Source organism: Psammomys obesus, unplaced genomic scaffold (genome assembly GCF_907164565.1).
Source record: "Psammomys obesus unplaced genomic scaffold, mPsaObe1.curated_primary_1811, whole genome shotgun sequence".
NCBI lineage: Eukaryota > Metazoa > Chordata > Mammalia > Rodentia > Muridae > Psammomys > Psammomys obesus.
In genome coordinates, this window is record NW_026596069.1 from 25,292,569 (window position 1) to 25,317,723 (window position 25,155).

Consider the following 25,155-nt stretch of genomic DNA (forward strand, 5'->3'; position numbering starts at 1 on the left):
AGAAAGAAAGAAAGAAAGAAAGAAAGAAAGAAAGAAAGAAAGAAAGAGAAAGGAGTTGTATAGTGGTTAAGAATACTAGTTGTTCTTCCAGAGCCTGGGTTCGATTTCCAGCACACACACAGTGGCTTACAACCATCTGTAATTCCAGTCACAGGGCATCCAATGCTGTCTTCTGCTCTCTGTGGGCCCCAGACACACATGTGATACACAAACATACATGCAGGCTAAACACCCATACACATAAAAAAAAAAAAAGTCTTCAAAAAAGGAAAAGTCAGTCTAGGGCTGGGGGCATAGCTTAGTGGTAGAGCGCTATACATGTGGGAAACCCTGGACTCCTTCCACTTTTATAGAAAAAAAGCACAAAGCTGAGCTTAGTGGTGCATCTTCGCTTTCAGCATTCAGTATGATAAGGTAGGAGGGTTGGAAGTTTCCAGGCAGGGTCTGGGTTATTCAACAAATTTGATGGAAGCTTGGGTTACATGGTGAGACCTTGTGTCAAAAAAAGGGAAAGAGATTAAGTGTACTTACTGTACTTACAGAGGATTCAAGTTCAGCTCTCAGCATCTGCATGGTGGTTCATAAACATCTGGGATTCTAGTTCCAGGGACCCCTATTCCCTCTTCTGATCTCTGCAGGCACCAAGCAGGCATGTAGTACACATATTATACATAGATGCAAGACACTGTTCACATGAAAGAAATAAATCTTTTTTTTTTTTTTTTTTTTTTTTTAAGCAAAAGAGACATTTTGGTGGGAGACAAGGGTCAGAGGACTTATGCTGTGTCAGTGAAACTGGGCTGGCTCTCTAACTTTGGTCCCTTGTTAAGAAGCTGGATGTAGCATAGGATGTATTAAGCTTAGGTTTCTGGTCTTTTTTTTCTTGATAAGTTTTACTTTTTAATTAAAATTTCTAATGTAATAAATTTCCATTTCATTTAAATTTTAATTTTTATTATTATTTTTTAATGTATATTGGTGTTTTGCCTGGATGTGTGCCTATGTGAGGGTGTCAGATCCCCTGGAACTGGAATTACAGACAATTGTGAGCTGCCCTGTGGGTGCTGGGAATTGAAACTGGGTTCTTTGGGAGGGCAGCCAGGTCTCTGAGCCCCGTGAGGTCTCATCTGGGGGCCAGCTGATGCAGAACAGTCTGTGACTCTGAAACTGTCTGGGTCTTGGCTTTGAAGCCTTTTTTACAGTGGGTGGGCCGAATGGGAATGGTTATTGAAACTGACTGAGAAGCCTGGGCTGTGGGCGCTCACAGCTCCGGTTGAGAGAGAGATGTGTTGCTCAGCATGAGCCTCCGTTCCTGTACCAGCGTGGAAGCCTTACTGCATTGCCAGCTCCTGTGCTGTGCCTCAGTGTATAGTAACTGTGGTTTCTCCTCTAGATCTTCCTCCCAGAGACCACGGACATCTATGACAAAAAGAATATGCCTCGGGTGATCTATTGCATTCACGCCCTCAGGTGAGAACCCCTGGCTTTGTCAGCCAGCTTCCTCTGAGTGGATCAGTCAGGAGCAGTAACGTAGAAAGGAGGGAGGGTAGCCAAATGAGCAGTGATGGATCTGCATGGGTGTTCACATCCACATGTATGTTTGTGGGCACACTGATGCGTGAGCCTTGTAAATGAAGGAACAGCAGGGAAAAGGCCTTAGTTGTGACTGGAACAGAGATGAATCAGAACCAGGACCCATCGAGGGCATCACATGCAAGCCACTTAGTGGTAGAAGCAGGGAAGGCTGCTTGGTTCTGGTCACAGGCAGGTGTTCCAGCTGGCCAAATCAGAGAATGGGACTGGCCAGTTCCTGGGTCCACATGTCATTTCTTCACGCCTTCCCTTTCCGTGCCCTTTTCCTCCATTCCTGGCCTCGGTGGCTTTGTTTGCTGCCATCTTCCTCTTGCCCATCTCTACCCTGTGACTTTCACGGCAGTGAAAAGTGTGGCTCCTCTGTGGAGCCATCCCAGCTAGAGAGACTGCCTACGGCATCTTGTTCTGTTCTGTGGCAACAGTCTTGGCTAGCTATCCCTATGTGCTAGAGTGACTGGAGGGCAAGTGCTAGGAGCTCTTCACCTCGGGTCCCCATCGTCATTTCGCCTGTTTTGGACAAGGAGTAGAAATTAGATCCCAGTGTGTCCTAATAGCATTTATTCTTCCCAGCCTCTTCCTCTTCCGACTGGGGTTGGCCCCTCAGATCCATGACCTGTATGGGAAAGTAAAATTCACAGGTAAGCCAGCTCCTTCCTATTGTCCATACTAAACAGGGGTTTAGGGGTTCTGGGCCTAATGAAGAGCGCCTCTGTACCATTGCAGCTGAGGAACTCAGCAACATCGCCTCTGAACTGGCCAAATATGGCCTCCAGTTACCAGCCTTCAGCAAGATTGGGGGCATCCTGGCCAATGAATTTTCAGCCGATGAGGCTGCAGGTAGGGCTGGGCTCTGGTCTAGAATAGGATGTGGGAGTGTGGGCGGCGTGGAGGCACTGAAAGCCTCATCGCCCTTGGGTGGGTTCTGGCACCTCGTACCCACAGGCAGAGAGGCCAGGCTCCTTGGCAGTACAGTGAGCTCTGCTCTGCTCTGGGTCCTTTCTGCCTTCTTGACCTTGTTCCCCTGTCCCTCCAAGTCCATGCAGCTATTCTTGCCATCAATGATGCAGTAGAGCGAGGGGTGGTAGAGGATACTCTGGTGGCTCTGCAGAATCCTCACGCCCTTCTGCAGAATCTTCAGGAACCTCTGGCAGCTGTCTACCAAGAGCTGCTAGCCCTAGCCAAGACGAAGAAGGCTGCCAATGCCAGGAACCACGTAAGGAGAAGCGTTGGGTTATAGGGCCAATAAGTTGGCAGGCCTGGGGAGTCTCAAGTAGAACTAGAACTGCAGTTTGTCCTGCCTCAGATAATTTCAGAGAAGCAGAGCAGGAGCCAGGGGTGATATCTGTAGAGCAGGAAGGCTGGAGAGAGACTGGAGGGATGAGCCTTAGGAAGCTGAGGTGACTCTGGAATGAGGCATGAGATGAGGCTAGACTGGAGGATCCACAGGCTGATTGGCTTACTTGATGGTGCCTGGGGTTAGCCCACAAGTCCTCAGTCCTAAGCAGGCTACTCTTGGCCTAGCCGATGGTCTGCAGAAGTGACAAGCATAGGGAGGAAGAGAGTGCACTACCTCCTCTTTCTACACCTCGCTTTTGCAGGATGATGGTCAAGAACAGGATATCTATGAGTCCCACCTCACCCAGGCAGAGATCCAGGGCCACATCAACCTCGCCAATGGTAAGAGATGAATGGGAAGCTTGGAGGTAGCTGCTTTAACAAGCCCCATGGCCTTGTATGAGCCAGATCCTGCCCTGGGGAAAGCTCACAGGCCAGGGACTGTATGTCCTGCTGTCTAGACACAGCAAAGAGGCCACACCAGGAGGTCCTGTGAAAATGGAGAACTACTAAGACAGAGGCAAATGGACAAGCCTTTCAGCTCCCAGTGTGGGGATGGATATTTGGATTAGGGTTCTTCTGTAGGAAGTATAGCTAGGACACCTGTGGTCCCAGAAGTCAGGCAGCCAAGGCCCACAGATTAAAGGTTCAAGACCTCACAGGGCCATCTTGTGAAACTTTATCAAAAGGAAAGGAATTGGGAAGAAAGAAAAGTAGGGAATAGGAGGATAGATGGGGTAGGGATGATGGTGGACAGAGGAGCAACTTGAAGGCTCATAATGAGAGAATGTTTGCTTGATAGGATCAGGGTATTCTCAGGGTCTGGGACAGTGAGACAGAAGGGCTGTGAAGAGCAAGAGGATGTAGGCTGGACCACATGGGCCCTGTGTGTCAGAGGTCAAGGACAGAGGCAACTTTTGGGAGGTAGGAAGAAGGCAGATTCCCAGGAACAGCTGTGGATGGTATCAGGTAAGCTTCACACACTTAGAGATTTTCTGTTTTTCAGTCCACTGGGCTCTAGAAGTTGTGGATGATGCTCTGGAGAGACAGAGTTCCGAGGCCTTGCTTGAGGCCCTTCAGGACCCTGTCCTGGGCCTGCAAGGGGTGAGAAGAAACTTGGCTGACTGGTACCTAGAACAACTGACTTCAGACAGAGAAGAGAAGTCTCAGGTCTGTTCTGGCCAGTACCTGTCTGCCTGTAGGGTGGGAAATGGCCTCTTATGTGCATGTCATCGCTGACCCCATATTTAAATGGCTGAGTCATACCCTCTCACACCTGAAAGCCTTGTGGACCAAGCTGTCTGGGTCTCCTTAGCGTCCCTCAGACTGAGAGGGAAGGACCAGGCCAGTCCACAGGTAAGGATATGCTCCCCAATGCTGAACTGGGGTCTTGATTTATCAACTTTATTTTTAATTCTTTGACCCCGCTCATACATTTTTCGTGTATGTGTCTATGGTATGAATGTATGTCTCTATGTGTGTTCACATAGAGGGGGAGGTTGGCAAATGTGTGAGCCTGTGTATAGGAGGCCCAAAGTTGGTATCAAGAATCATTCTTCAGTGCCTCCTCCACCTGATTCACTGAGGCAGACTCTCTTAATTGAACCCAGAGCTCACCAATGTGACTAGTCCCACTAGCCAGCTTGATTTGGGAATTACGAGTAAGACTTGCATAGCTTCTAAAGATTTAAACTCTAGTCTTCTTGCTTACCTGGTAAGCCCTTTAACCGGGGAGCCATCTCTCTAGCCCTTAATTCTTTGACATAATGTTTGACATTATTTATACTTACATCTTGAGTGTTGTTATTTTAGTGTTGTTAAAAATAAATTAAAGTTAGAGTACTCAGGTTAGGTGGACCAGATCCATCTACGTAGGGGAGAGGCAGGACTGAGTGTTGGCAGGTTCTAAAGCATGTTCATGGCCTGGGAACTCTCTTACCGTGCCTCTGCCCTCTTGCAGGAGCTGGGCCTGGTGAGTCTTTTAGAAAAGGCAGAGATCCAGGCTGGTGTGGCTGCAGCCAATGAGAAGGATGATAAAGAGCAAGCCAGTAAGTCATCTCCAGGTGGGGCCTGAGGGCAGGTGTCTGCTGGCTCTTGGAAGTGTATCTTGCCCTGTAGTGATAGTTCTGAAATTTTGATTTTGTTATAAGAATATATTTTTGTTTTAATTCCAGGTCTGGGGATATGGGCTGCTTCGTAGCAACTGACTATGATTTGTCTCATGTTCTAGCAGACGTGTGGTTTTGCCAGCTATAGATAGCTTCTGTGATAGTGTGATGTTTGGAACTCTGGAAAGTTTTCAGAGGGTATATAAATGCTAAAGTTCCAATAGGTGAGCTTGGTTGTTGGTAGTTCGGGGGGGGGGGATGGTTGTAGTTTCTTAGTAGTTGTGCTCAAAGAAGAAACAAAAACTTAGACGGAAGGATCTCCCCACCCCATCCTTGTCTATCTAGTGACAGGGGGAGACATCTGGGTGATAAAGCGTGGGGCAAAGAAGACACCACAAAGTAGCAGAGACCCCTACATTGCCCTTTACTGACATATGCACTGGACAAGGCAAACTGCTGTCCAGTTCCAAGCTTAACAAAGAACTTTACCCTTCATGCCCTCTGACCTCTGCACCCCTGGAGGGACATCAGATGAAGGATAATGACATCTTGCTACCCACCAGAACTAGGTTCCCTCTGGGGACTTGGCCTATAATTTTGTGTCTACCTGTTTATATTTCTTTGGCTTCTGAAATGTGATTTCTCAGGTAAGGAAAAAACACATTCTAATTCAGTGTTCTTAAAAAAGAAAATTATAGGGGCTGGAGAGATTAAGAGCTCTCAGAGGTTAAGAGCACTGGCTGTTCTTCCAGAGGTTCTGAGTTCAAGTCCCGGAACCCACATGGGGGCTACCATGAGATCCAGTGCCCTCTTCTGGCGTGCAGGTGTACATACATAATAAATAAATCTTAAAAAAAAGTATATGCAAGGCTGGAGGACACTTGTTCTTGCAGGGGACCCGGGTTCAGTTCTTAGCACCTGCGTGTGGTTCACAGACGTCAGTAGCCACAGCTCCAGGGAACCCAAACTGAGTCTGATGCCGTTCCTGACCTCTGTAGACATCAGGCACACATGGCCCAGTGTACACACGCGTGCATGCATGCACACAAAAGAGCCCCACAGAGACGATAAAAGAAATCTAAAAAGTTAAAACAAAAGAGTATATGCAAATATAATTGTGTATTCAAGGTGTGAGTGAACACGGCAATGAAGTGAGGCCATTTACAGGCTCCCGCTGCTCTCGGCTGCTGCCTGACCCGGGAGCCTCTTCGTTCCTGTTGTTGCCAGTGTGCACGGGCAGCTCTCAGGAGAAAGGCCGCATCTCTCCAGTCTTGGTTCTTGTTTTCTGAGATGGGATCTTACTGTGCTGCTCACACTGGCCTGGAGCACAAGTTGGTGTTGTTACCTCACTCTCCGCCGTGCTTGCCACAGGTGTGGGTGACCACACTCAGCAGGCTCGTCCTCTGCGTGGAGGAGCGCCTTTAGTCTCAGCGCTCCAGAGGGAGAGGCAGGTGAACTCAAGACCTCTTGAGTCAAGGCCAGCCAGGGCTACATAGAGAAGCCCTGCCTAAAAAAAAAAAAAGCAGGGTTTATTTGTTTTATGTGTTTATGTCCGCGTGATTTGCCTGAATTGTGCACTGTATGCATGCAGTGCCCATGGAGGCCAGAAGAGGGCATCAGATCCCCTGGAATTGGAGTTATAGACGGCTATGAGCCACCATGTGGGAGACGAGGAACAGAACCCTGCCCACATCGAGTGTTCTGAGCTGCTGAGCCATCTCTCCAGCCCTGGCACTTTCACTCTCTTATTTATTTATTTATTTATTTATTTATTTATTTACTTACTTACTTACTTACTTACTTACTTACTTACTTACTTACTTACTTACTTACTTTCTTACTTTTTATTATGTACATTTGGTGTTTGGCATACATGTGTATCTGTGTGAGGGAGTCCAATCCACTAGAATTTGAGTTACAGACCAGACAGTTTTGAGCTGCCACGTGGGTGCTGGGAATTGAACCAGAGTCCTCTGGAAGAGCAGCCAATCCTCCTAAACACTGAGCCATCGCTCCAGCCCCAGGCTCTTTCATTCTTTCTATCCCTTGGGCCTAGCAGATGCGACATTGTAGGTGTTCTCTTCCCCTTGCTTTCTCTCTCTCTCTTTCTTTTTGCTTTGTTTTTTGAGACATGGTTTCTTTGTAGCCTTGGCTGTCCTGGACTTGCTTTGTAGAGCAGGCTGGCCTCAAACTCACAGCGATCTGCCTGCCTCTGCCTCCTGAGTGCTGGATTACAGGCATGTGCCGCCACCACCTGGCCTCCCTTGCTTTTCAGCTGACATTTCACCCAGTGCAGCTGAGCCACACAGGCTGTTCTTCCTTGATTCCTTCCCAGCCCCTGGCCTCTGGGCATCCGGATAACATTTCCCCCTCATTTCACCTGTCAGAAGCAGGTATAACATCTCCAGAGCTGTCTCCTAGGCTTCTCGGTAAAGTCATTGTGTGTTCCCAGTCAGAATCCCTCCCCTCAGCCCTCTGTAGCACTGGGGTGGGGCCACTTCTACTGTGGCCTCTACAGCTGGGCGTTGTACCTCTTTTCGTATCCTTACTCCTCCTCACAAGATTGTGTGCTCCTTGAAGCCAGTGTCCATTTCTGCTGGCATTTCTGCTGCCCCAGAGTGTGTAAACTCTAACCACACTTGTGTGCTCTGGCCCCTTTTAGTTTCCTCCACCTGCTGTAAATGGAGCTAGCTCTTTTCTCTGCACTGTCACTTGGGTTTGGTCCCTAGAGCCCTTTGACTCACTTTATCTTAGCTATGCACCATTGCCACCTGTCAATCTTGTTCTCGCTGCCTTAGGAACTCACCTCAGCTGTGACAGCCGCTTTCTTCAGCTTTCTAAGCTGTGCAGCTCCTGGGCCTAACACACCACCGTTCACTGAGCCTCTCTTTTAAAGCACCCCATCCCCCTTTCCTCTGGAACATTTAGAAATGCATTTTGAATCTGGTAGAATGGCTTTCTAGAAGTGTGACAAAGCCATTTCCCTCAGAGGTCCCCACAGAGCCTGGTTGGTAAGAACAGCCCAGATGAGAAGGAGCACTCAGCCTGTGTGGCTTCTTGCTGTCCTCCTCTGCAGTGCTCCAGGCTGTGTGGAGGATCAACAAAGCCATCCAGAGGGGAGTGGCCGCTGACACCGTGAAGGAGCTCATGTGTCCTGAAGCCCGGCTGCCCCAAGTGTACCCGTTCGCTTCTGCTGTGTACCAGCAGGAGCTGGCTGTGCTCCAGAAGCAACAGCACGGGGTAAGCTCTGGGGGCCCAGCGCAGCTGGAGGACAGAGATAGCTGGTCCTTTCTTGGCCAGAGATTAGAATGGTCGGGGCTGCTTCTGAGGAGCATCATGGCAGCCAGTGGCTCCACACACTGTGCTGGCAGCAGCCCTACCAGGTAAGCGCCGACTTCCCGCTTAGCGGTGAGGAGCAGGGACACAGAAGTTGAGCACTTCCCTGCCCAGCTGACTGGCAGCACTGTGGCTGAATTTGGAGCTAAATATACTGGCAGGACATGCTTTAACCACCAGGCTGTCCCACCTCACTTCTGGCCACACAGCTCTTCTGACAGTGAGGCATGTTCCTTGCTTAGGCTCATCCCTGTCAGCTGCAGGAGTTAGGATACACCCAAGGGGTCAGGCAAAGGTGGAGGAAAGAGTAAATGATGGGGGGCTGGAGAGATGGCTCAGTGGTTAAGAGCACTGGCTGCTCTTCCAAAGGACCCAGGTTCAATTCCCAGCAACTACATGGCTGCTCACAACTGTAACTCCAGTTCCAAGGGATCTGACACCTTCACCCTGGTGCCCATAAAATGAAATAAATTACTTTAAAAAAAAAGAGTAAAGATGATCGTATAGCAGGGACCAGGAAAATAGAGCAAGCGATGCTGGAGGAAGTCTGGGAAGGCTGCCTAGAAGAGACTCAGAGTGAATCCCTCCAGCAGCGGGTGTTCACAGAACGTTTACTCTGGACACGACCTGTACACAGCACTGTCTTCAGCAAGGGCAGGTGACAAGGGCTAAGTAACTAGACACCACAGAAACACTAAGACATGGAAGCAGAGTGTTGAAGGTTGTGGACTTGAGAGGTCAGGGGTCAAATATAGCTACTTCCTAGATATGTGACACTGGCATTTACTTTCTCAGTTTTTCATAAATGGTGCCAATCTCACAGGATTGTTTCAAGGACTCCATGAGTCAGTATTTGTGCTTAGAGAAGCACCTAGCAAGTAAGTTTTAGCTGCCATTCCTGTTATTTGCAGCTCTACTGCAGAATACAGGAAGAGTGCTCCAGACAAAGGGAGCCGCCTAAGCAGGTGTTTGAGGAGAAGCAGAAAGAGAGCCAAGGCCTCATGTGTATAGCCTTGCGTAAGGTGGTCCTTGCTCTTCTCTGCCCAGGGCCTTGTTTAGTTCTGTCTCTGACTCTGTCTCTCTCTGTCTTTTTTGGCGTCTTCAGACATGATCTCACATAACTCATGCTGGCTTTGAACTTGTTATATAGCTGAGGATGGCCTTGAACTCATTTTCCTGCCTCTGCCTCCTGAATACTGTGTCCACAGGCATTCATCCCTACAACTGGCTTCCTGCGGTTTTTGATATGACATGGGGACCAGAGGCTGTTGGCAAAGGTCACAGGTCAAGTGAGGGCACGTAGGCTCTGCAGCTCCATTTCACCCACATTACTAGCAATAGGCTTGGGTGGGAAATAGGGCTATTGATGGTGCTACCTCATTGGCTTTTATGAAAATTAAGGTGTGAGTTCATGATTGAGTTCACAGTAACACCCCCAGGTATAGAGTATAAATGTTGGTGAATGACCACATCCTTGGTGCTGAGCGTGAGTTCTGCTAGTGGATGCAGCCCAGGTGTGGAGCATGGATGGGGCTGTGGAGTAAATTTTGCTCCTGGCACTTGGGAATGGAGATGAGATGTTAGAGAACTTGGGGAAGGCTGGCCCCGACAGGACCCCAACTCCCCTCCGCAGGGGCTGGACCGGGAAGAGCTCTTCGTGGCTGTGGAAATGCTTTCGGCCGTTGTTCTGATTAACCGTGCTCTGGAGGCTAGAGATGCCTGTGCCTTTTGGGAAAATCTGGCGAACCCTGCTACTGGCCTGGCCCAGGTAGAAGAAGAAAATGCCCAACGGTGAGTGAGAGAGCTTTAGCCACATGTCAGAGGTGAAAGGATAGCATGATGTGGCTAGCGCTGGACAAGTTAACCTGTCTGATGCCCATTCTTAATCCCAGCCCCTTGTTTTATTTGCAGTTGCCCCTTCTGTGTTTCTCCCCCAGTGGGGAACACAAGCTCATCTTCCTTCCTTTCATTTTGTTCAGAACAAATGTTTGAGTGCCTACATGCTGCCAGATGCCATTCTAGGTGTTGAAAACAGTAACTAAAACCAAATCCCTGCTCTTGGCAAGCATATACACAAGCAGGAGTCATGATTTGATGGGCCAAACAAAACAGGACAGAGTGGGAGTGGGGCAATTTTCCTATCACAGAATGTAGTTAGAGGTAGTGTCATGTGGAGTAGGACAAAAGGAGTCTGAGCTATTCCCATGATGCTCTTCAGGACAGGAGAGTACACTCAGAGCCTCAGGAGGGCTTGGGAATAGCTCGGTGGTAGAGTGCTTCCATGGCATGTGACTACAAAGAAGGTGGAGGGACCAAATAGAGTGAAGCAGGGAAGGAGCGGCTGGCAGAGACCAGCATACGTCCTCAAGCCAGGAGTATTCAGCCAGGAAGGAGCCCAGTGAAGGACCTACCTTGCCAAGACCATTGTAGCTGTGGGGCTGAGACGCCACCGCAGGGCCTGGGCCCAGGCAGAGCAGCAAGGATGCCGTTTAGGCATGCTGCTAGGTCCAAGGTGGATGCAGGAGGAATGGGAAGATGGCAGCAGCATGGAAATGTATTCTGAAAGCAGAACCGACAGGGCTTGGTGGCAGAGGGAGCCCAGTGGGAGAGGACTTGACAAATGCTTATCCAGAAGGGACAGGCTGAGGCACTGATAGACTTGGGAGTTCAGAAATGAGCTGGGGTGTTTCGGATCCTGACTGGCATTCAGGAGGAGATCCTTGGAAGTCCTCAGGGCCTTTGAGGGATGAAAGTATGCTTTGGGGACTCATTAGCGAAAGTCAGTAAAGGCCTGGGGAGTGCTTGAGATCTGGGTGTGAAGCTGGAAGGCTCCAGGGTACACACAGGGAACTTGGAACAGCCTGTGAAGGGAGAAGAGACCCTGGATATTATGGTGGCCTGGCAGGAACCAACTCAAAGCTTTCTCCACTTGTGGCTCAAGTATACACAAATGGGCACTTGTGGCTGAGTGTGGACCCACATGGCTGCTCATGTCACTTCTCTGCTGCTAGCTACTTTGATGCCCTGGTGAAGGTGCGGCAGCTTCGAGGAGTGGATAGAGTCTTCTTGAGCTGGAATGACCTGCAGGCTGCTGTGAGCCAGGTCAATGAACAGGTCCAGGAAGAAACAGATCGTGAGTGGCCCCCTCAGACGATCCCACCCTTCCCTGAGTCTCCAGTCTGGGGGCTGCTGCTCATGTAAGTGTCTTCCTCAGAGGTCCTCGCCATCAGCCTCATCAATGAGGCTCTGGACCAGGGCTGTCCTGAAAAGACGCTGTCTGCCCTGCTGCTTCCAGCGGCTGGCCTGGAAGATGTCAGCCTTCACGTTGCACCTCGGTATCATCTTCTCCTCGTGGCCGCCAAGAGGCAGAAAGTCCAGGTAAGGTCAGGGAGAGATGGCCAGGTTAGTTGCCCCAGCAAGAGGGTCAGTGGATACAGTCCCTTCCCCAGGTGAGGCACAGGCAAGATTTGGTTGTTGTGGGAAAGTGTGGACTTCATTCCACAACAGTGTGGGGAAAGAATAGGCCAAGAGTCTAGATCTACCATTCTGCTCCCCAAGGGTCACCTGGTCCTGAGCAATCCCTCAGTACCCCTTGGGTAGGTACTTATCTGTAAAACACTATATGATCTGCTTCGCGGTGCAAATCCACTGAGCTAATGAAGGAGTGGGGATTTGACTTGACACATCCTGAGTCGTGTAGCAGCAGAATGACCTGAGACCTAGGTCCCTGAGCCATATGATTGAGCTGCACCCTCTAGTCTCACCCGGCACTTACTGAGTTTTCACTCAGTGCCAAGTATTGCTTGATGTGCCTCACATGTAGTGATGGGTGAAGCTGGAGAGGCGACTCAGAAGCTTCAGAGTGTCTGAAGTGAGCCCAGGTTCAGTTCCCAGCATCCATAGATACAGATGCAGGGGTCTAATGTGCTCTTCAGGGCCATTGTATTCAACATCCGCATACCTCCACCCAGATACATACAAATATACCTAATTAAAAAGAAAGTATTTTAAAAATTAATTTATAAAAAAAAGTCTTAGGAGTTGTAGCTGGTAGCTTTCAGCTACAGTGAGTCTGAGGTTGGCTTGGGCTACAGATCCCATTAGAAAGAAAAGGCAGGTGGGCACCTGTCACGTAGTCAGTGCTCAATAAAATGTTAGTTTACAGAGTTTGTTTCTGATGAGGAAAGGAGAGCGTGGAGTTTCAGACTGACCACAGCAAGTGCTGGCTTACCTGACCTGTGTACACACAATCTTCCTACTACTTCTTGGTGATAAGAAATGTGTAGCCAGAAGGAGAAGTACAGTCAGTTCCAGGATCTGGCTGAGGGCTGTGAATTAGGTAGACGGATATGGGAGGGCTGTGGGGTAGGTGTCCCCAGACACAGCTGGCGATAGAGCTATTAGAAGGTACTGAGGGTAGGAAAGCAGTAGAGAGTCCCAAGGCCAAGCTGAGTCGATGCTGAGGACTCTGAAAACAGAAAAGAGCCTTCTCAGAGCTGGAGAGATGGCTTAGAGGTTAAGAGCACTGTCTGCTCTTCCAGCGGTTCTGAGTTCAATTTCCAGCAATCACATGGTGGCTCACAACCATCTATAGTGAGATCAAGTGCCCTCTTATAAATCTTAAAGAAAAAAAAAAAAGAGCCTGGCAGCCTTCCAAGGGAGCCACAGGGTCATGACCCACGGGACAGGAAGAAGGGAGCAGAGAAAGCCTTCTCCAATGCCCCAGTGTCTGCTAGTACCTTGGTTCCTGCACTGGGCTTGTGGTAGCCTATGGGTACCAGTTTGGGGTCTTGTCTCTTTTCATCTTCTGCATGCCAGGTGATGGGAGATCCTGGAGCTGTACTGTGGCTGGAAGAGATCCGCCAGGGAGTGGCCAGAGCCAATGAGGACACGAACACAGCACACAGAAGTAAACGGCCAGGCACCGGGAGGGCGGAGTGGAGCTCAATGGCATGCAGGGAGGGGCCTCACCCCATCTCTACTTAACCATGGGAAACATCTTAGTTAGCTTTCTACTGCTGAATGAACACCATGCAGCCTGGGGAGGAAAGGGTTTATTCAGCTTACACTTCCACATCATAGTCCACCATTGAAGGAAGTCAGGCCAGAAACTCAAGACAGGAACCTGGAGGCAGAAACCAAAGCAGAAGGCATGGAAGGGTGCTGCTCACTGGCCTGCTCTTCATGGCTTGCTTAGTTTGTCTTCCTATATACCCCAGGATCACCTTCCCACACATAATACCACCCACAAAGGGTTTCCACATCAACCATTAGTCAAGAAAGTGCCCCACAGCCTTGCCCATAGGCCAGTCCATTGGGGACATTTTCTCACTTAAGATTCCCTCTTCCCAGTTATGTCTAGATTTGTGTCAGATTGACAGAAACCAACAAGCACATAGAGGCAAGACAGAATTGGAGCAGGAGGGTCCTTTGACTACAGGGTAGATTTCCTGGAACACAGCCGAGCAGGAAATAGTCAAGAGTTTAGAACACACCCCCTGCAGGAGCCCTTCCTTGACTGCCACCCTTTCTGCTCAGGCAGTTGCCTGCTGCTGCTTCCCATATACAGGCAGCTGTGCTACTCTCGACACTGCCTATCCCCTCTGCCAGCCATGGTGGTTCTATGTGTCTCCTGCATCTGGCCCTACTGGACAGGACAAAGTTCATGGGAGGGACCCCAGAAGCACTGACTTTTCTCTCCTGATGCCCATCAGGAGCCCTTGGTGTGGCTGCCATCAATCAGGCCATCAAGGAGGGCAAGGCTGCCCAGACAGAGCGGGCGTTGAGGAACCCCCATGTGGCCCTTCGAGGGATAGTTCCTGAGTGTGCTAATAGCTACCAGCAGATGCTGGAAGGGGCAATGGCAAAGAAGCGATGTCCTGGTAATGGTCCTGGCCTAACCTTCCTCCATGCTGCTTGCCTTGCTTCCTCTGAGCCTTACTTGAGTCTCTTACTTGAGGCTTACTTGAGTCTCTCCTCAGGGGACACAGCCTTCTGGGTTCAACATGACATGAAGGATGGCACAGCCTACTACTTCCATCTGCAGACCTTCCAGGGTACCTGGGAGCACCCTCTCAGCTGCCACCTCAATACCTCCCATCTAACCTGGGAGGAGATTCAGGTTGTCAGGGTTCCGGCCAGGGTGCGTGGCGGTGTGTGGGAAGAGTCTCCTACCCACCAAAGGACTCCTGTCTCCACAGTCAATCATCACCAAGGTCACCGCTGCCCATGATCGCCAGCTGCTCTGGAAGGCCAATGTGGGCTTTGTCATCCGGCTCCAGGCACATCTCCGTGGCTTCCTTGTTCGCCAGAAGTTTGCTGAGCGTTCCCACTTTCTAAGAACCTTGCTTCCAGCCGTCATCAAGATCCAGGTGGCAGCCTTGGCTTTTCCCCATGCCTGGGAAGATTGGAATTCCAGGGTGTCCCCTTCCTTCCTTTGCCCTGGACAGGGTTAGGATGGTTCTTGGGCCTCTGGGCAATAGAAGTGAAAGGTGTGGGCTCTGTAACCAGGCTACTGTGGTTTGAAGCCCAACTCCCTGAGCTTGTAAGCTATTCTTTCTGTTTGTGCCTCAGTTTCCTCCCCTACCCAAAAAAAAAAAAAAAAAAAAAAAAAAAATGGGAATGGCAGTACCACTTTACAGGGTAGTGAAGATGGTTTAATAAGACAATGTCTGGAATGTTTGTGTACAGTAAAAGCAGGACATAAGCACTACTTACTGTATCATCGTCACCATCTGGGAAGAGTGAAGTGAAATTCAAACGTCAGGAAGATGCTGTCTCTGGAGCATGAGTTGTGAGGGTGGCCCTGAGCCAGGCAGAATGGAAGTCTACCCATCCCTGCAGGACGTTAGCAGCTACTGTGTGGTCCTCGCCAGTGGGCATTCCATTCAGTTTTTCTAGCAAGGCCCATGTGGGGCTGACCAGCAAGGGATTGGGGTGGGAGACTAGCTGGGAAGGTGGCCAGAGCACATGGTGAGGTAGAAAAAAGGGAAGCCCGACGTGACGTGGAGAGCCTCATGGGGTTGCTGACAGTGTAAAGATAATTTGTTTAATAAGCATCCCTGGTGCCCAGTACCTACAAAGCGTGCCCCAGTGTACAGGGCAAGGTTAGGAAATAGGCATGGAACCTGCAAGTGAGTAGCCATGTCTCTCCCTTTTTAAGAGCTGAGGTAAGGATGGCATTAGCTATGACAGGAAGGACACAAAGATTGATAACACTGGAGGACCAGAAGCTGTGGGTTGGCAGGTACCCCTGGCATGACCTAAACATGACCTAAGACTCTGGGCTCTGGAGTTGGCCTCCTGGTTCTACTACCCTCTGATTAAGGCCTGTGAACCCTGCTCAAGCACTTGCAGCATTCACTTCCTTCATAAGGACCCTTGCTTAATATATTGGCTGGGAGGAATTAGGAGAAAGTTGCATGTGTAGTGGAGTGTGGCAGAGACTCCCTGGTGACACCCCCTTAGATGCTGGTGTTGGCATTGGTCCCAGAACTCAGTCCTGGAGTGGCCAATTGTCTGATTCCAGACTAGGGCACATGCACATAGACAGAGGCAGCCTGGTGCCATGGCCACTTTCCTTTGTTAAAGTGAGACTCATCAGTGAGGCAGCCTGGATGCCCTCTGACAGACGAGACTCTGTCCTGACAGCTCTGCCTAGCACTAGCTCTCTAAAGTTCTCAGCACTGACTAATCCAGATTGAGGGATGTTGTAGTTAAGTTATTGATATTTACTATTGTTTTAACTTCTGGTAACGCTGTTGTTAATTCTCAGCAGCTGTAAAACCAAATCACCACACAGAGACTGGGTTTTTAGTTAACCTAGAACACAATGCTGGGCAATATTTACTCCCTCCTAAACCTCCAAGCCCTCAGTTTCCTAACTTTTAGGTTTCCCACATTATACTTGCTTTTTGTGAAATCTTAGGTCTGGTTCATGCTCCAAGTCCTCCAAGCTCTCTCCTCCCGCTCTGCTCTCCTCCTCTCCCCTTCCTGTTTTCTAGCTCCTCCCCTCTTTCCTGTCCTCTGGCTCCTCCCATTGCACAACATTGTATCTAGTTGCTTTATTTGTGTCCTGTTTACACAAGAGTGAGTATCACAATGCAATATCCAGATTGAAACCAGAGAGTTGGGGGTGGGGAAATCAGCATTTGAATTAACAAGGGTAAGGCATATACATTTTAAATGAACATTCTACCAACAGAGGGATGTTTTGGTTTTGTTTGGTTTTACATTTATATATTTATAGTGCGTGCGTGTGTGTGTGTGTGTGTGTGTCTGTATATACATGAGGTCACGGTATGTACATTGAGGTCAGAGGACAACTTACAGGAGTTCTCTGCTTCCAGCATGTGGGTTCTGGAGATTGAACTTAGGTTGTCAGGCTTGGCTTACCCACTAAGTCATCTCCCTAGTATGGGAGACATGTTTTTAGGGATGAGTCTGTCAGGGCTGGCAGAGTGTATGGGAGCATGGTGCATTCTCTGATGAAGCTGGTGAGCATCTGTACTTTATTAGTGTTTTTGGGTCCATGTTTCACATTTGAGTTTCTGTGAGGAGGCGTTAGGCTACCTACTCTTAGTCTTTCTCATAAAGCAGGCAGACCTTTGAGAACAGGGTCGATTTCCTGTCCTCATTCCTTCTATCTCAGTTATTGTTCCTTGCTGTGAAGAAACACCATGACCAAAACAACTTAGAAAAGCCTTTACCTGGGGGCTTGCTGAAACTGTCAGTTTCAGAGGGTTATGGTCATCAGGCAGGAAACATGGCAGCAGGCAGGTGCTGGAGTAGTAGCTGAGAGCTTATATCTCAGGTTGGAGACAGAGAGAGTGGACTAGACATGCTGTGGGTTTTTTAAACCTCAAAGCTCACCCCCAGTAACATACCTTCTCCAACAAGGCCATAACACCTAATCCTTCCTAAGCAGTCCATCATCTGGGAGCCAAACATTCAAATATATGAGACTACTGGGGGGAAGGGCATTCTTGTTCAAACCACCACACCATCCTACAGAGCCCACTGGCCTCTGGAGCCCAAGGAGATCTGCTAGGGTTTCCTATTCTGCTTGGCAGGCTCATTGGCGGGGTTATCGACAACGGAAGACCTACCAGGAGCGGCTGCATTATTTTAAAGCAAACCTGGATGCTATAATAAAGGTAATCATAGTGGTTTAGATGGCTCCTTTCTCTTGAGGGATCCTCAGGGCTCTTTGTCATTCTCTTACCTCCCTGTGGCCTTGGAGTTGGCTGCATTGGCTAGGGTCTGAGGGTGGGTTTTGGCCTGATGTTCTGAAGGTAGTGTCTTTCCTCTCAGATCCAGGCCTGGGCCCGAATGTGGGCAGCCCGGAGGCAATACCTCAGGCGTCTGCGATACTTCCAGAAGAATGTGAGTGCTGTCCTATCATGCCTGTCTTTACTCATAAATCAAGCAAAGTGAGTAAGGGCAGCTACTCTGTCCTCTTGTGTTCATGCTAGGTTGACGCCGTTGTGAAGATTCAAGCATTTTTCCGAGCCAGGAAAGCCCACGGTGACTACAGGATGTTAGGTATGCAGGGAGACAAACCCAGAGCCAGACAGGTCTAGGTGTCCCTCTTGGGGAAGCACAACAGTTAAAGGCAAATTCACCATCACACGTTATCTGAGGAGCATAGAGGCCTCACCTCCCAGTACCAGATAGTTTTGTCATGGGAAGTCCTCTCTAACCAGGTTCGTTCTGAGCAGGTCTAACATACCCATCTGCCTATGGTAGGCTCTTTCTCCCCTCCCTGAACTTCCAACTTTGCCACTGCCCTTGGCTCAGGCTCCCACCTCCTGGCCTTCGTGGTATAGACACACAGGCCTGGTGATCATTCTGCCTGCTGGGCAAGAAACAAAGCAGTAGTGACCACCCGCTTCCTGCCCTCGGGAGGTGCCTGCATGCCTGTGCACGTGCACGGGTGCGTGCCTGCGTGCCTGCGTGCCTGCCTGTGTGTGTGTGGTGTCTTCCTCTCTTGCATTTTACTTTATAGGGTCTCTCACTTGTCCTGGAGCTTACTGACTGACTAAGTCTGCTGGCCATAAAACCCCCAGGATCCTTCTGTCTCCAACCCCAGCAAGTCCGGAATCCCAGCCTTGTTCAGGAGCTAGCACATTAGCCTATCTCCACGTTCACCTCCTGCTCTGGATTCCTGGAGCCCTTTCCTTTCTGTGCTTCAGGTGGGGGCCGCAGGCATCTCACTTCTCTGTCCTCCTCCCTCCGGCCAGAGGCCTGTGGCAGCATGAGTTGCTTTCCTGTCTTCCTCAGCATCATGTCCCTTGCTGTTACACTGAGGTCACTACTCTGCCTGCCCTTTATCATTCTTCCTTCCTCCAACTCATAGTATTTCTGGGGAAAAGTATTCTTCCAATGCTTCCTCCACCTTCCTCGCCCCCAGCATCCACCCAGAATTGGCCACTTTACTGTGTGCGTGGTGGCTTCTGTGTTGAGGATTCCCTCCCAACAGTGATGCTGTCACTTGTCATCATTTCTGCAACCATTTTAATCCACTAATCCTGAGCCTAAGCCGATTCTTGTTGGCTGAGCCCTGGTGTCCTGTTTCTCGGTGCTGATTGGACCAGATCATCCTGACCACTTCTTCATGGAGCTTTAGCATCTCCACTGCAGCTGAGCAGTCCTGCTTCTTGTCGCTCTTCTGTTAACCTGTCATGGCTCCCATAGTCTCCTAGCCACAGCACCTCTCCAGTCCCTCTTCCCTCACCAGCTTGTACCTCCTCATATCTTGTCTTAATTATTATAAAGGCTGTTATAAATACCATGACCAAAAAAGCACTTGGAGGGGAGATTGTTTCATCTTATACTTTCGTGCCATAGTCCATCATGGAGAGAAGCCATGGCAGGAACGTGAGGCAGGAATCTGTAGGAAGGAACTGAAGCAGAAGCCATAGAGGAGTGCTGCTTACTGGCTTGCTCAGCCTGCTTTCTTATAGAACCCAGGACAAGCTGCTCAAGGATAGTCCCGCCCACAGTAGACTGGGCCTTTCCACTTGGCTCACTTATCAGGAAAATGCCCAACAGACTTCCCTACGCTAGTCTGATGGGGCATTTTTTAAGTTCAGGTTCCTTCTCAGATGATTCTAGCTTGTGTCAAATTTACAGACACACCATCATTGTGCCATACTCCAAGCACACTACATTCCCAGGCTCTCCTGACGTCTGCTGCCCTCTCTCACCTCCCCTGCAGATAGTATGTGGGCCTGCATAGCCTCTGACAGTGTTTCTCTTCTCCCTTGAAGGAACAAGGCACACTTTTGTTACCCCAAGATCTCTCCCGATTGCCCCTCAAAGCAGTACCCATGGAGTATCCAGTAGTGACCCATTTGCCTAGATCCCTTACTAGAGGCCCCCAGCCACAGAACCCAGCCTCCAAATAGGACTGCTTCATTAATTACTAGCTGGGTAACCTGGGGCAAGTCACCTTCCCTCTCTCTGCCTTTGGAAGCTCATCAGTAAGATGGATGCTAGTGTTTGACCCATTGAGGGTTTTTTGTTTTGGTTTGACTTTGTTTTTTGTTTCTTTTTTAAACACTTAGTTTGGAGCTGGAGAGATGGCTCAGTGATTAAGAGCACTGGCCGTTCTTCCAGGACCCAGCCCTTTTGTTTTTTACGACCTCTCCATTATAAAATTGACTGTCTTAGCTACCTGAACCTCACCCCAATCATGGACACTCCACGAAAGGGCTAAGTGGTGGCTGACAGGTTGGGAGCATGAGGCAGGTCAGCCCAGCAGGAAGGGGAGTAGGTGGGGCAGAACCAGGATGCCCTTGGAGACCATCAGAAAGCATTAGGGTCCTGGTTTTGGCAGGGAAAGCCACTGGAGAGGCCCACCTGTGTGCTGCGCGAGGGGCAAAGAATAGCTGTGTTATCCCTAGGTGTGAAACAAGAGCTCAAGGGTAGACCTGGCAGAAGAGGCCTGGGGTCAGGCTTGGGATCATGGGACAGGTGCTGGCAGAGAGGCTTTATGACACCCGCCTGATCAATGTCTCTCTTCCTGCCAGTACACGCACGCCACCCTCCCCTCTCTGTGGTACGCAAATTCATTCACCTCCTGAACCAGAGTCAGGAGGACTTCTCAGCTGAAGCGGAGCTGCTAAAGCTCCAGGAAGAAGTGGTCAGGAAGATCCGGTCTAATCAGCAGCTGGAGCAGGACCTCAATCTCATGGACATCAAGATTGGCCTGCTAGTCAAGAATCGAATCACCCTGCAGGTGAGGGCCCCCATGGGCTACCCCTCCCCCAGTCCAGCTGCTCCTGGGGGAGGGGATCCTGACCATTCTTCAACTAGTAATTCAGTCCTTTTCAGGTGGTGTGCAAGTCACCACCTGGCTGTGGACCCTGTGCCAATGGTCCTCTGATCCTCAAGGTCAGCCAGTGGATGTGTAGCACAGAAGGAACGCTGTGAGGAGAGTGGCAGTGGCTGGCTCTGCTGCTCCTAGTGCAGAGCCTGTGGGTGATAAGACCTTGAAGCCTGTTTCCTTAGCTTGCTGGAATAAGGAGTTGTTACTCCCCCGGCAGAATGCAGAGAGAGGTGAAAGCTCCTGTAAATTACATTCAGATATGGAGTAGCAGGCCAATGATGCTGTAATGTCTCCACCACCGAGACTGTACATTAGTTAGTAAGAAATAGGAGCAAAAACACAAGTAGACACACTGCCTCTGGTAGCCCGGAGCTCTTTGAAGATTCACCTGTGAAAGCAGAGGTGCCAGGCAGGGTTGCCAGCCAGAGAAGGGGTGTTCTCTCCTCTCATGAGCCCTGGTTCTTCCAGACAGCAAGTCTGGACCACGTGTTTGTGCTTGGGACCAGTCTGAGCTGGTCGGTTTGCACCTGTACCCACATCCAGGAGGTAGTCTCTCACTGCAAGAAGCTGACCAAGAAGAATAAGGAGCAGCTGTCAGACATGATGACCCTAGACAAACAGAAGGGACTAAAGTCACTGAGCAAAGAGAAGCGGCAGAAGCTGGAAGCCTACCAACACCTCTTCTACCTGCTGCAGGTGAGCAAAGGGCTTTTCCACGGAGCAGCCTTGCCTGTGGTGTAGCACAGCACTAGAATACTTGTCCTGCACACACAACACTTAAAAAAAAAAAAAATTAAAAACTCCAGAGGTCTCCATCATGTTCTGAGCTCGAAGTCTTTGTCCTTCTCCATGCCCTGTGCTAATGTCCTGTTTCCCAGGAAAGCCTATCTCCCCATTTGTGTGGAATATTTCCAGGGCCTGAGAAGGTGGTACTTTCTTCAGGAAAAACTTTGTAGCTATCAGGTCACTAATTCTCCAAGAGCATTCCAAGCCCTCTGTCTCCCTGACTGTTCACAGACTCAGCCCATCTATTTGGCCAAGCTGATCTTTCAGATGCCCCAGAACAAAACCACCAAGTTCATGGAAGCTGTGATTTTCAGTCTGTACAACTATGCCTCCAACCGCCGGGAGGCCTACCTTCTGCTCCAGCTGTTCAAGAAGGCACTCCAGGAGGAGATCAAGTAGGTGCTCCTGACTCCGGAGCGGGAGTGGGGGATGGGAGGGTGAATCAGATATGACAGCTCTTGCTGTATACACCGAGAATGACATCAGAAGTCCATTCTTCTCAGCTTGTAGGAAGACTGTAAGACAGCCCTGGAATAGCATGGTGGGAATGTGGGCTGACCTGTTAGCAGGAAGGATGGCACCCACACAACCGGTCCTTCCTTACAGTGGGCACTAGGCAAAATTCTGGAAAAGGAAAGGCAGCTATGTCCTTCTTAAAGCATATGGCCAGTGACCTATTGTACCACAGGTCAAAGGTGGAACAGCCTCAGGATGTGGTGACAGGCAACCCAACAGTGGTAAGGCTGGTGGTGAGGTTCTACCGCAATGGGCGGGGACAGAGCGCTCTGCAGGAGATCCTCGGCAAGGTCATCCGGGATGTGCTGGAAGACCGGTCAGTCAGCATCCACACAGATCCTGTCCACATCTATAAAAGCTGGATCAACCAGTTGGAGGCCCAGACAGGACAGCGCAGGTAAGCCAGCAGGAGGGAAGGGCCTGCCTCGATCAGGTCCCTCTGCAGATCGGTAGGGAAACCTGGGTGTATTTGATGGTGACATATAAAGGATTATGCAGAGATGATGCCAGGCCTACAGATTTGGGCCCTGCTTTCTCTGTTACTCCAGCTGCCAAGGATGATTTGATAGTAGCACCTTGGTATCTGGTATTTCTCCCTGTTCTTTTCCAGCTGCTCTGTGGCACTTGAGTTCTCCCTCCTCACTGTGTATCCTCAGTGCTCAGTGTTCCTTCCTCCCTCCTCCCTCACTGTGCATCCTCACTGCTCAGTCCTCCCTCCTCCCTCACTGTGCATCCTCATTGCTCAGTCCTCCCTCCTCAGTGTACATTCTCGTGTTTCAGTTCTTCCTGAGTGCTTCCTCTTTTCTCTGGCCCTTCCTCTTAGTACACTGCTCTGTCTTGAGCATATCTGTAGAACTGTATAGTCAAAGAAGAGTTGATGGGGAAAGCCTGGGAAAGGAAGCAACAGAAGGGAACAACAGCTTTACCAAGTCTCTCTGCCCACAGCTGTCTCCCCTATGATGTCACCCCTGAACAGGCTTTGAGCCACTCTGAAGTCCAGAGACGATTGGACATCTCCCTGCGCAGTCTCCTTGCCATGACTGATAAGTTCTTTGTTGCCATCAATTCATCTGTGGACCACATTCCGTATGTGTAGTCACCTCTCCCAGGGCTAGCCCAGTTTGGAAGGGAAGAGCAGCTCAGGCAACATCCCAAAGAGATGGGAAAGGAGGGAGCTTGCCAGGCATGGTGACATGCACCTTCAATCCCAGCACTCAGGGAGGCAGAGGCAGGCAGATTGATGTGAGTTAAAGGCCAGCCTGGTCTACACAGTGAGTCCAGGACAGCCAAGACTACACAGAGAAACCCTGTCTCAAAAAAAAAAAAAAAAAAACAGAGAGAGAGAGAAGGAGAGGGAGGGAGGGAGAGAGAGAAAGGAGGGGGCCAGAGGCACCTTCAGATGTGTCCACGCCCTTGCCAGGGACTGAGCTGGTATGCCACAGGCAGGTCTGTATGGTTGGGGTGATGTCACTAATCAAAGGGGAACCTAAATGATATCAAGGAGCATATTGTTGTCTGAGATCAGGTGGAGAAAAGATGGGACTCTGGCCCACAAAGTCAGAGAAGGGTAATATTCAGGCTGGTAAAGTACTTTATAGTTAGTCCTCCCTCTAATACTTTTTGGATTGTTTTGTTTTGTTTTGAGTCTCTTGTTTTGCCTTCTTGTTGTTTTGGGGGGTTGGTTTTGTTTCGTTTGTTTATATACTTCTAAATTTTATTTATTTATTATGTATACAATGTTCTGCCTGCATATATGCCTGTACTCCAGAAGAGGGTATTATAGGTGATGTTATTATAGATGGTTGTGAGCCACCATGTAGTTGCTGGGAACTGAACTCAGGACCTTTAGAACAGCAGTCAGTGCTCTTAACCTCTGAGCCATCTCTCCAGTCTTAAGATTTGTTTGTTTGTTTGTTTGTTTGATGTATGTGGATACTCTATCTGCATGTACACCTGCATACCAGAAGAGGGCATCAGATCCCATTACAGATGGTTGTGATCCACCATATAGTTGCTGGAAATTGAACTCAGGACCTCTGGAAGAGCAGACAGGGCTCTTAACCACTGAGCCATCTCTCCAGCCCTGTTTTGTTTTTTTAGACAGGTTCTCTCTACATAGCCCTGGCTGTCCTGTAACTTGCTATATAAACCAGGGTGACCTCAAACTCAGAGATTCACCTGCTTCTGCCTCCCAATGACTGGGATTAAAGACATATACCACTGTGCCTGGCCCTTTTCTGTTTAAAAAAAAAAAAAAGTTTTTTTAATGTGTATTTGTTTTACCTGCATACATAGCTGTATACCATGTTTGTGTCTGGTGCTTCAGAGGCCAGAAAAGGGTGACAGATCCCCCGAGACTGGAGTTAGAGTTGGTTGTGGGCTGCCGGTGATGGGAATGGGAATCTTTCTGGAAGACCAGCCAGTGCTCTTAACCACTGATCTATCTCTCCATTTCCTAATTCTCTTAGAAATTGGCCAGTAGCCTGGAGTTAGATGCATGGTGGTCAGAACTATAAACAAGGCTTATACTTTTTTAAAAAAGATTTATTTATTATGTATGTAAGTGTTCTGCCTGCATGTATGTCTGCACACCAGAAGAGGGCACCAGATCTCATTATGGGTGGTTGTGAGCCACCATGTGGTTGCTGGGAATTGAACTCAGGACCTTTGGAAAAACAGCCAGTGCTTCTACCTCTGAACCATCTCTCCAGCCCAAGTCTTCTACTTCTAAGTTTGAGTCCAGCCTAGAGAACATGAGACTCTGTCTTAAAACAGACAAGCAAAAATCATTCAATAAATGTTTTACTGAAAACTATTTGATGAAGCTGGGTATGGTGGCACATGCCTTTAATTCTAGCACTAGGAGGCAGAGGCTAACAGATCTCTGTGAGTTCAAGGCCAGCCTGATCTACAAACTGAGTTCCAGAACAGCTAAGACTGTTGCACAGAGAAACCCGAGGGAGGGGGGGAATTGGGATGTGAGCTGTTATCTTCTAGATCATTCAGCTGCCAGCCACGATTCTTAGTGCTGAGGGCAAGGCTGAGTGCAAAAGGGAAAGTAGCTCCAAACTGGACAGCTAGATTGAGGCTTTGCAATTGGGAGTTTAAAAGGAAAGAAAGAAAGAAAAAGAAGGAAGGAAGGAAGGAAGG

At 49.4% G+C, this 25,155-nt stretch overlaps 1 protein-coding gene across 1 annotated transcript in view; it reads left to right on the plus strand.

The window, feature by feature from the left end:
- Iqgap3 (IQ motif containing GTPase activating protein 3) overlaps nt 1-25,155 on the plus strand; it is a 44,554-nt gene that overhangs the window by 9,143 nt on the left and 10,256 nt on the right. The window contains exons 5-27 of the mRNA XM_055625600.1: nt 1,394-1,470; nt 2,164-2,231; nt 2,317-2,430; nt 2,628-2,806; nt 3,192-3,270; nt 3,935-4,098; nt 4,889-4,976; nt 8,113-8,276; nt 10,006-10,163; nt 11,384-11,505; nt 11,587-11,750; nt 13,191-13,281; nt 14,087-14,254; nt 14,354-14,493; nt 14,573-14,743; nt 17,444-17,527; nt 17,685-17,756; nt 17,846-17,915; nt 20,405-20,613; nt 21,247-21,399; nt 21,721-21,884; nt 22,178-22,402; nt 22,951-23,091. Of these exons, the coding sequence (XP_055481575.1) occupies nt 1,394-1,470; nt 2,164-2,231; nt 2,317-2,430; nt 2,628-2,806; nt 3,192-3,270; nt 3,935-4,098; nt 4,889-4,976; nt 8,113-8,276; nt 10,006-10,163; nt 11,384-11,505; nt 11,587-11,750; nt 13,191-13,281; nt 14,087-14,254; nt 14,354-14,493; nt 14,573-14,743; nt 17,444-17,527; nt 17,685-17,756; nt 17,846-17,915; nt 20,405-20,613; nt 21,247-21,399; nt 21,721-21,884; nt 22,178-22,402; nt 22,951-23,091 (3,065 nt within the window). The remainder of the gene's footprint in view (nt 1-1,393; nt 1,471-2,163; nt 2,232-2,316; nt 2,431-2,627; nt 2,807-3,191; nt 3,271-3,934; nt 4,099-4,888; nt 4,977-8,112; nt 8,277-10,005; nt 10,164-11,383; nt 11,506-11,586; nt 11,751-13,190; nt 13,282-14,086; nt 14,255-14,353; nt 14,494-14,572; nt 14,744-17,443; nt 17,528-17,684; nt 17,757-17,845; nt 17,916-20,404; nt 20,614-21,246; nt 21,400-21,720; nt 21,885-22,177; nt 22,403-22,950; nt 23,092-25,155) is intronic.